The sequence below is a fragment of the Nannospalax galili genome, unplaced genomic scaffold (genome assembly GCF_000622305.1).
Source record: "Nannospalax galili isolate Female #2095 unplaced genomic scaffold, S.galili_v1.0 scaffold698, whole genome shotgun sequence".
NCBI lineage: Eukaryota > Metazoa > Chordata > Mammalia > Rodentia > Spalacidae > Nannospalax > Nannospalax galili.
Window position 1 is genome coordinate 3,759,297 of NW_008341886.1, and position 11,213 is coordinate 3,770,509.

The 11,213-nt window shown below is 43.5% G+C and overlaps 1 protein-coding gene across 1 annotated transcript; it reads left to right on the forward strand.

Annotated features, from left to right (window-relative positions):
- Positions 1-294: 294 nt before the first annotated feature.
- Positions 295-1,221, forward strand: Tas2r1 (taste 2 receptor member 1). Its single transcript, XM_008837649.2, has one exon. The coding sequence runs from the start codon at positions 295-297 to the stop codon at positions 1,219-1,221; it is 927 nt and encodes a 308-aa protein (XP_008835871.2).
- The last annotated feature ends 9,992 nt before the right edge of the window (positions 1,222-11,213 follow it).

The following is an 11,213-nucleotide window of genomic DNA, read 5'->3' on the forward strand; positions in this document are numbered from 1 at the left end:
AAGGTATCTGGTTCTACCATTTGCCTGTGATGACTTTGAAACCCAAACAGACCTGCAATATGCAAAAGGCATTGCTAAGATGCAAACTGTCCTTAGGGTGTCTCTTTCTAATTTGACTGTTTTACACAAGCAGTGGTATAGACAATGAGCTCCACCCCCTTTCCATTGTCTTCTCTGTGAGCATCTTGTTCTCCTCAGGGGTCCTGATCCAGCTGGAAGAAAGTACGAATGCTTGAAGTTGTGCAGAACTCCAGGTACTATTTAAAGAAGCCCCTGATTTTCTTTTCTTAAAAAATGCTGGAAACTCACAATGTGTTCCACCTTCTCGCTGCGGTGCTGCAGGTTTTCACTGGGCTGTTGGCAAACGGCCTCATTTTGGTCGTGAATGGCATTGACTTCATCAGGCAGAGGAAAATAGCCCCATTTGATCTGCTTCTTTCTTGCCTGGTGACTTCTAGAATTATTTTGCAGCTGTGCGTCTTTTCGGGCCTACTGGTTGCACTCTTCTTAGTGAACTCCTCTGTGTTTACTGATAATGCTATATTTATCATGTTTATAAATGAGTTGAATCTTTGGTTTGCCACGTGGCTTGGTGTCTTCTACTGTACCAAGATTGCCACCATCCCTCACCCCCTCTTCTTGTGGCTGAAGATGAAAATATTCAGGTTGGTGCCATGGCTGATCCTGGGGTCTGTGCTGTATGCGACTGTCACTGCCAGCATCTACAGTAAGAATGTCTCGTCAGCTTACATACAACCCTTTATCAACATTTTCTCCCAAAATGTAACCCACCTCAAAGAAATGTATGCCCTACCATCCTCCTTTTCGGCCTTCGGACTCATGCTGCCCTTCCTCATATTTCTTGTTGCTGTTCTGCTCTTGATTTTCTCCCTGTGGAAACACAGTCGGAAGATGAGAACCATCTCGACAGGCAGCAGGAAGCCCGGCAGGCATGCCCACATCAGTGCCATGCTGTCCATTCTATCGTTCCTCACCCTCTACTTCTCCCACTGCATGGTGGGCATTTTGCTCTCTACTCAAGTCATCCAGTTTGGAAGCACGAACTTTCTGCTCTGCATCCTCATGATGGGTGTATACCCCTCAATACACTCTATCATCTTAATTTTAGGAAATCCTAAGCTGAGGCAAAGTGCTTGGATCTTCCTGCAGTGTAAGTGCTGTCAGTTAGTGAGAGTGTGCATCAATACAAGGAACCCGTGACTCAGTGGACTCTCCAGAGCCTCCTGCTCCTCTCTCAGCCAACAAGGCCTCCTGTTCCTTGGTGTGTATCATACCACCCTGACTAGCCAGCCTGAGGCAGGCTTATAGACTTGCTACTTTTTCAAAGGGTTAAATTGCTGATGCGAGAACACATGTTGGTAGACGACATCAATATCCTGGTTGTGATGAGGTAGCAGCAGCATCTTTCAAGATGACACCATTGGGGAAACTGAGTAAGTGGAGCAAGGGTCTTTCTATATGTTTGCCACAGCACATATGAATCAGCAATTGCCTCAAAGTAAAAAGCCATAAGAAGAAGAAAAGAGCAGGCTTGAACTTGTGACGTCAGAAGCACGGAATGCTGTAAGGTCCCACGTGTTAGATGCCAAGGCTCAGGTGCTTCTCCAGACCTCAACGGGCCAGCTGCTCTTCTCTTTACTACAGAATTTGTCCCCTTTGGTTTGCTCGAGTCATACCCAGTGGGGCCATCTATTCTTCCTCCCCTGGTCAGAAAGGAAACCAGCTAAGGACAGCCAGTCCCTCTTAGTCTTCTGAGTATGTTCACATAGCCCACCTGCAGGCCCTGGATGCCTGGTGACCTGTCTCACTAGGAGGACAGGCAGACAGTAAAGAGGAGGGAACTGATTTGTAAGAGGCTGAGGAGGAAGGTGGAGATGAGGAGTTCTGGGGACTGAACCCTCATTTTCCATTTCTTTCATTGGACACTGTGGACAGACAAGGGCTTGTAAAGACTTTTAACTCGGTGTTTGTGCACTCAGCTTGGGGACCCTCTCCGTGGTTGGGTGGCAATTGACATTTCTACCACATCGTATGTCTTCCTGATGAAGCAGTATCAGTAGGTGGGTCAGGCTCAAGTGTCTCTATCTACTTGAAACCATAGAAGGTGGTTTTGGGAACTAAGATACCAGGAATGGGTATGTCCTCTGTCGAGAATGGGAACTGTGGTGCTCTGCATCTTCCCATCTGTCTCAGACTTCATTCCCCAAGGAGAAAAGCAAGCAGCTGCTGCCTTCCTACTGTCTCACATTCCCATGTACAGCTAGGAGGGCAGGTCTGTAGTGAATCCTGCAGTGGGGCAGCCAGTTCTGGGAAGAGCAGGTGTGCTGTGGAAGTAATTCTTCTCCTCCTTTGGCGAGGAGACAAGGAGAGTCACATTTGTCTTTCTCATATCTGAAGTTTAGCAGGTATCTGCTCCCTGACTCTTTGAGGTGTGTACTTGTGGTTAGATAGAAGGAGAGAGGGAACAACTTCCAACATTCAGGAAGAAACGTGTGATTATGCAGCCCTCTTAAAATGTTCTTTTTCAGATTCCAACATTCTCATTCATCTTTCATGGGTATATGTTAATTATAGAAAACAGTGGGTCACTCTGTGACATTTCCATATATGTAAATAAAGTATTTTAAGCTTATTCGTTCTATTATCCTCCCTTGTATCCCCCTCCCTCATCCCCTTCCTCTTCCCAAATACTTTTCCTTCTTCATTCATGTCCTCAAAAAGAAATCTAGATTCTATATGTGAGAGAAAAACATAACATTTTGACTTTTTGAGTTTGGATAATTTTGCTTAACAGAATGATCTCTTGTTCTGTCCATTTACCTGCAAGTGACATAATTTTATTCTTCTTGAGACTTGACTAATACTTTCCTGTATGCAGACCACATTTTCTTTGTCTATTCACTGTTGATTGGCTCCTAGGCTAGTTACATAACTTGGCTATTGTGAGCAGTGATACATTACTCAGATACCAAATTCTGATTGTATCTCAATAATTCCTACTTTAATAATGCTAGTTAATGAAATAGCTTTTAAGATATGACTAAGTGTATATACTAATATCATTAGTAAGAGTTTTTGAAAAAACAAACATAATAATAAGGTATTCTGAAAACCTTGTCACAGCCTATTTTCTTAGAAATGTCTTTCTTACAAAATTGTCTGCTGGTTATGGTGTTGCTGGCTGTTGTGTAGGACACTAACAGCTCAGTTTTAGAAAACAACCATCTCCAGCTTTGTCTCTCTGGGTCTGGCTTTATCTGACTTGCCAGTCCTCCATACTGTGTCTGTCCTGACACACCATCTTCTTTTACTTACACTGTGCTTAGAGAGCTGGGCTTGCTGTGGCTTGGATATGGTTTCAGTGACAAGACCCAAGGCTTCCTGTGTTGAATTCCCATCCCCATTGGGTAGAAACTAATTGAATATGGTATTTAAAGGTAGGGCCTTTGGGAAGTGACTAGGATGAGGTAAGGTTACGAGACTACAGCCTCCACAACTGATTCCTGGTGGCTTTAGCAGAAGGAGAGAGAGCAGAGGAGACCCAGATGTGTGTGCACTCCCTGATTCTTTCCATGTGACACTATGTTCCCCCTCCAGACATACCTAACAAAATAGTCATTGAAAGATGCAGGCCCTGACCTCAGACAAGAACCAGGAGCCCAAATAAACCTTCTTTTTAAAAATTGTAATGTGCCTGGTCCATGGTATAGTATCATTGGCAACGGAAAACAGGCTGAGGCAGGGCTGAACACTGTGGCTCCTGAGAGCTGTGGCCACGACTTCATGCTCTGCCCACCCTCTTTGTGTGCTGTGGATCTCCAGAAGAAGCCATGACTGAGCTCCTTCAAAGCCACTTCCACTCAAAGCTTCCTAACAGTATGGGCCTTTGTGAGAAGTCACATTCAGGGGTGTTCTGTGCCTTACAGACAGGAGATGAGCATGCCTGTTGGAGTATTCTCCATGCTTACGTTGGTCTCTGCAGTCAACGGGCTTCAGGAGTTCTCCACGGTCTCTAGGGACCAAAGATGGTGACATCAACTGAGAATTCCTGATCTCTGTGCTTACATGGACTTCTAAAGATATGGAATGTTGTCTTCATTTGAATATTTAAAAAATATAAATAATAAAATATCTCACAAACTATAAATACACTGAATTCTCACTTATGCTAATGTAACAGTTGCTTGAAGATAGAATGAATGCTCTGGACTAGAAAGTGCTAGGCAGACATTAGCATTTAATGAGTGCCCTTGGACTTGAGGCTACTGACGCCTTCAGACTAACGGTCATCCACCCTGACCCTCCAGACAGCTCAAAGTTTATACCTTGTTGAAGGCTTACTTGTAATCATTCTTCTCAGACTGTGAATATCCTAATTTTAGGCTTAGGTAATATGATTTTCACAATTTTTGCTCATGTATAGCAACACTTTTTTGAGTGAGAAGAGACAGGTAATCAGAAATATATATACATAAAAGAGGCCCTCCTGAACATGCAAATTGACTTTGGCAGTCAGCGGGATGACAAATGTTTCAGAGAGATGGCTCCCATATTGGAGAAATATCCAAATGGACAGGGCAGGGAGACCTACATGTTTTAAAGGGTCTTGCTAATAAACAAGTGTGGAGTCAGTTTGTGTGTGTGTGTGTGTGTGTGTGTGTGTGTGTGTCTGTCTGTCTGTCTGTCTGTCTGTCTGTCTATATGTGCCTGTGTCTGTATGAATATATGCACACATATATGTGCAAGTGCCCCCAGATGTCAGGAGAGGGCTTCTGATTCTTTCGAATTGCAGTTATAGGCAGTTATGAGCCTCATAATGTGTGTGCTGGAATTCGAACCCTGTTCTTATGGCTGAGCAGCAAATGCTTCTCTGAACCATGGGTCTGCCTCTCCAGATCCATGGAGTTAGTTTTCTAAGAATTGTATTAGCATAAAGTTAGGATCAGAGGTGTGTTCCCTTTGTTATTATTCTTGCCACTTCATAACTGTAGACTCTCATTGGAAAACTTGATGCTATGGAAAAAGAATGTACTGAAAAACTCTCAGTGAGACAAAAATGACAAGCTATTGGGGAGCTGATTTAAGTTCCTGATAGCACACAAGCATTTGTCTCATTTACTTCTTCCTACACAAAACCAACATCTCTTCTCAATGTATTAAACTATCTGATACATCACCATATATCTTTTCAAGATCAAATAATTATTGCTTTTAAGATGTGATGTCAACATTTGGATTTATTTCTGTGACATCTGGATCTACTTAATCTTTTTGGCTGGAGAGCAGAAGTTAGTGATTTTATTCTATCGTTCAAATCATATTCAAATCGATGATGCATAGGTTTGTTTCTATTATTTTTGATATTGTATTTGCTTCTATCGTAAATGTTTCTCCATGAAACCATCAACATAACATAACAACATATCATAACATAACAACATAACCTTGAATCAGGTAGCCACACAAAGCACTGCAGGCCTGTGTGTTTTCAAATGGCTGAAGGTTCCTTTTGTTCACACTTCAACGTTTCTAAGAACAAGATCCACTATAACTGTTTCTGCTTATGGAGATGATGTGCATGTTCACGAGAGCACATTAGCTTTTCGTAATTAAACTCTCCACTGATTTAGGAATACAAATGGAAGACTAATGTTTAACAGGGTAGACTGTCTCTGCAAGCAGGCAGGGACCCTAATGGTGGCCAGATTGGACTTGGCTCTTGAGTACTCTCTGAATAACCCAAGTTGCTGAGCCATGGGAAGTAACACATTCCTGGAGCATGGATCTTGGTGTAGAATCAAGTCAGGGGTTAAAATAGGACCAGGATCTTCCATAACTGAAGAGACGGACTGCCCTCCAAACTTAATCCCACCCACTGCACATCAGACGCTGTGCTTGCCATGTGAGTTCTAAGTCTCACTCCACTTGAAACCCTACTTTCCAGCTTTCAGAAACGTTGTCCAGATCTGATATTTGATCTGAGGACATTCACCACTCCTTCTTTGAAACAATACATGGAATTTCTGAAATGAGGACTCACGCTTCGATCATGTGTGTGCAGTTGTCAGTGACACTTCCTTTGGGGATGGGCACAGAGAAATGGCTCTCTGGGAAAGAGAAGAACCATGGGGGTAAGATGTTGGCTGGGAGCCAACATGGTTCTTGTAGTACCATAGGTGAGCCAGAAAGTCACGTTGACAGAGTCAATGGCCTGTCTCCTCATATATCTTCACAAACAAGAACTACACCTGCTTTGAGTAATCTTGGTGGCTTTTTCAAAGGCAAGTAGGCACTGACCTAAGCAGAGCCTGGGTTCTTCTGTAAATCAGGGGAGAAAGAATGATAATTGTGCCAGCTTAACCACATTGCTAGTGTAAAGACCATCACCCTCAAGAGCATGGACTGTAACAAGGACTGCAGCTTTGGAAAGAGGAAAAAGACACACTGATCAACCGAGAGTCATAGTGAAAAGATTGAAATGGAATCCAGACCCACCACTGATGCACCAAGTGGCCCAAGGAGCCTGTGCTGCACGCTTCCCGCCATTGAGGTGAGAGGGATCATTCTCGGGTGATGAAAGAAAGAGAAGACAAGTTCAGGCACAGTGACTGGTTACCTCCATTGTGTTTCCGAGTGACTTCTAACCCTAAGAATCTGCTAGGCTGTGGTGACCTTTTACCTGTAGCAAAGAAAGTTTCATATAATTCACCTGAATAGTCAATCAGTCACCAACTGCACAGGGAGGCTGGTTCCAGGGTAGAGCACAGTGTGCGTGGGTAAAACTGGGAAAGTAGAAGCACCCCAAACTCATGGAAAAGTGAGGGGGCGGGATGGAAAGAAGGAAGGTGAGCAGGCTGCTCCACTGCAGAATACAAGATGCAGTTTAGGGATGGGGGATGGCTCAGTGCATAAAGCACCTACCCTACGAACCTGAAGACTGGAGTTCAGATCCCCAGAACCCACATAAAATTCGGGTGGGTGTGGCAGACTGCCTGCAGTCCTAGCACTAAGGAGGTAGAGATGGGATTCCCCAGAGCAAGCTAGCTAGAGCTCAGGTTCAGCTAGAGACCCTGCCTTAGTATATGAGGTAGAGACCGATTGAGGAAGACACTGGACAGACACTGGAGACTTGTAGCTCCATATGAGCACACACATGAATGTGTACCACACACATCCACACACATGTGAACATATATACCACATAACCATGTATACCATGCACCCATACATATGCCAAAATGTAACTTTATTTTTTAAAGATGCCCTTTCAGTTCCTCCTCTGCTCTGGTTTCTTCTCTCTTGTGCCACAAACAGTCGTGGGTGCGCATCTGCCCTTCTTGGTTCTCAGGCCTGAAATTCGGAAGAGTTCCAGTAGGACTCTTCTCCAGGGTAGGGAAGAAAGCAAAGACCAAGGGTTACTTGGTGGGTCTGAAGGTATCACTCACTTGTCAAATGGCCAAATCAAACACCAAGAATGAAGGTGACACAAAATCCCTTAGAGAAGACAGCAACTAGAGAGGAAGAGGCCCACCACACGGGAATGTGAAGAGAGACAATGGCATGGATATTCACACACCTGTGTTCACATCAGCACAATGGTCAAATGTGGGAACAACCCAAGGACCCATCAAGAAAGAGGGGTAGGGGGAAGAAACAAAATACAGCATGTCCATCCCATGGAATATTATTAAACCTTAAAAAAGAATAAAATGCTGATACTTGCTACAGCAGGGATGAATCTTGACGACATTGTGCTAAGTGAAAGAAGCCATATGCAAAACAGCAGATATTGCATAATTCCTGTACAACATACCTAGGAAGCAAAATCCATGCAGACAGAGGTAGAACAGGGTTTGCCAGGTGATGATGAGGGAGTAGAATGAGGATTATCGTTTGCTGGGTACAGAATTTCTGTCTGGGATGATGAAAAAGTTGTGAAAAATGACAGCAGATAGTTGCACAATACTGTAACCGTACTTCATATCACTGAATTATACACTAAAACAGTTAAAATGGCAAGTGTTAAACTACATACATGTATATGTTCATATGTGTATATAATGTGTATGTATGTGTAAATATGCACTTACACATATACATATGTGAATGTGTACCACAGTAAAAATAATTCTACAACAGAAAAGAAGAAGCTGGTTGGATGGACTTGGACCATCAAACACAGGTGACGCATCTCAATTGGGGGTTAGCACACAGTGAAACTTCCTTGAGCCCAGCCCATCAGAACCAGCTTGCGTTTAGACCAATAGACAAATTAGAATCCAGAGAATTGCCACTGTTAGGCGAACTGCACCTCCTTCCAAGGTACATGAAATAGTTTAGAGGTCACCAAGCACAAGAATATGCCACAGTTTTGAGATACGATAAGGAAAACTCAAGTCGTCTGGAATCATCTTTAAAAAGAGGTGAAACTCCTCTTCAGGATCAAATTCAAAGAAACTCTTTTTCTTCTTAGTAGCCAGGGGGTGCTTGGCACAAAAGCTCAGGGACTAGACATTCTAAAGGCTCAGAGCATCAAAGCTGTCCTTGATTGCTGGCAGTCAAGTACTTTAAGACCGATTTAATCATTTGTAGCTAATTCAGAGTGAACAAACTGATTGGGGAATGGTGTGGTTCCGAGGGTTAGACACATCTCCTTGGATAGGACCACTTCCACTTCCGTGGGCGTAGGTGTAACCCCTCAGGGGAGCTGTGTCTGGGGCCTTATGGTAGCTGCTGTGGACTGAGTGAGAGTTCAGGAAGGTTTAGCTCTGTTGGCTCCTCTGGGCGGCTTCATCTGAAAACACATGAATTTCATACAATGTATTTTGCCATTCTTGTCGCTCAATTACAGTCCACGTTTCTACCCCTGCAATTCACAGCTACTGTGTCAGCCTTTGCATCCAGTTCCACTCAAGTATGCTGGGAGGTGAGCTTGTCAGCTGGGGTGCAGAGCACGGCCTCTTCTGACGGATTCCTGGAGGGAATTGAGAGTGACTAGCTCTCTGTCTCCCTGTTTCACAGAAAGAATGAATGGACTTCTTGTGAAATAACTCTCCAATGAGTTCTCTTTGGGGCTTTAAATCATATCAAAGAAAGCAAAAATAAAACAAATTGGAACACTTCCAACACAAGAGGGGACTTCCTGGGAAAGTAGCCTCAGGCCCACAGAGCTGCCTTCCCAAGACCAAAGTCAGGCAGAGCCAGGTGGCCTCTCTCTGCCTGTGTGATTCACAGCGCCAGTCCCTGAGCAGTCAAGTGGCTGCTCACGGTGGGCAGCAAGATTGCCAATTTTACATGTTTAATTATTTTTTTCTTCATTATGAATAGTATAAATGCGCTGGAGGGATGACTCAGCTTTTAAGAGCATTGGCTGCTCTTGCAGAGGACCTAGGTTTGATTCCCAGCACCCACATGACAACTAACAAGCATCCTTAACTCCAGAGGGGAATCTGAAGCTCTCTTCTGACGTCCATGAGCATTGCATGACAGGGGTGCACTTACATACACATAGACAATACACTCATAAAATAAAAGCTAATAAATAACATATTTAAAAATAAATAATATAAATTCATAACAAGTTATGCATAAGAAAATCATCCTGAAATCGCCATTCTGATAAACTTATGTGATTTTGATTTGCTGGTTTCCATTTAAATGTGAAAATAAAAAGACAAGTTTTGCATTACTACCATGATGGCCAATGTGCTCTTTTATAAATTTCCTTCCGCCTTTTATGGTAAGCATGTTTACTAATAATTTTAATTATTACAAACATTTTAAGTTCTTGTAGCAAAGAACCCTGAAATAGAGGCATTTAGTAAATGTTCATTGGAAAGGTAATTTCTATCTGCTTACCTATTTCCTGATCTGAGGGTATTAAGTCTACATTTTTACTGTCATAAATGGTGTTTGGTGGACATCACTGTGTACTTTCTTTCTGAGACAAGGTCTCTCTGTAGCCCCAGCTGGCCTGGTCTAGGCTGATCTTGATCTCACAGAGATCCACCCGAGTGCTGGGATTAAAGGCGTGCACCGCCACACCTGGCCATCTTTGTGTATTTTTATTAGATGTTATAATTGCATTAAAAATGCTCTCAGGCCCAGGGTGTCTGTGAGATGCATTGGCAGATTCCTCCTCACATGGAGGGGATGGATTTGTGCTTCCACCGGAGATAATGCCGGTGTTCTGGGTCTGGATCTTTAGATCCTGGTCAGCACAGCTAGGCCAGTTATGTAATTTTTTTCTTAACATTTGCTGATTTAATAGGTGAAGAGAATGAGAATTTAATTTGCAAATATCTTTTCAGATAATTATCAAGTAACTTTTGCCTTTCGTCTTCACTTAATAACCCTTTTCCTTATGGCTTGACAGAGAACCTAATTAGCTTTTTAAGTTTTCTCCATAAACCTCATTTCAGCAAGTTAGAGACCTTTAAAATGATCATGTGGAATATTCTGTGCACACTCTGTCCCACTGAGAGTCCCCAAGGAGCCGAAGTCTGCTGGAGGACACCAGCACACTTTGACCAGACCTTGGCACATGGTGACTGTCAGTGCCTGCCACCCAGAGTGATTACAGGGCAGAGACTGGAGGTTCAGAGATTGCCGTGGTGGACAGAGTAGGTCACAGGTAATTTGTCTATGGGAGACCATGCTGCTGCTACTGAAAATCCCTCCAGAGAAGTGGTAAGGTTATAACCAACTCATACTTAACGTAATCTGGATGCTGTCCTCAACACACTGCAGAGTCAGTCACTCATTAAACACTCATGGTGAGATGGGAAGGCTACCAACACCTCCTGCTTACCATGAGCTGGGTGCCATCCTCAGCCCACTGTGGAGGTTCACACTAAAGCTTTATTTTCACCGTCCGTTTCCAGGTAAGGAAAGGGGATGTTGCAGCTTGCTAGCTTGCAGACAGTCACTCAGCTATATGTGATGGATTGGAAGTCCCCACTCTGACTGCTTGTTCTTGAGGGGCCGGAGCACAAGGTTATAGATCTTGGGTTAATATGTGCTTTCTCCAAAGTCTTGGCACTCAGAAAAAAAGTCACACATATATTTGCGGTTGCACTTTGCCTCTTCATGTGGTCTCCTTAGAAATTAGTTCCGAATCTCCACTATGTTAAAGGACCAAAGATGATGGTGATGACAAGATGATGACACCACCAATGATGACACCCATTGAC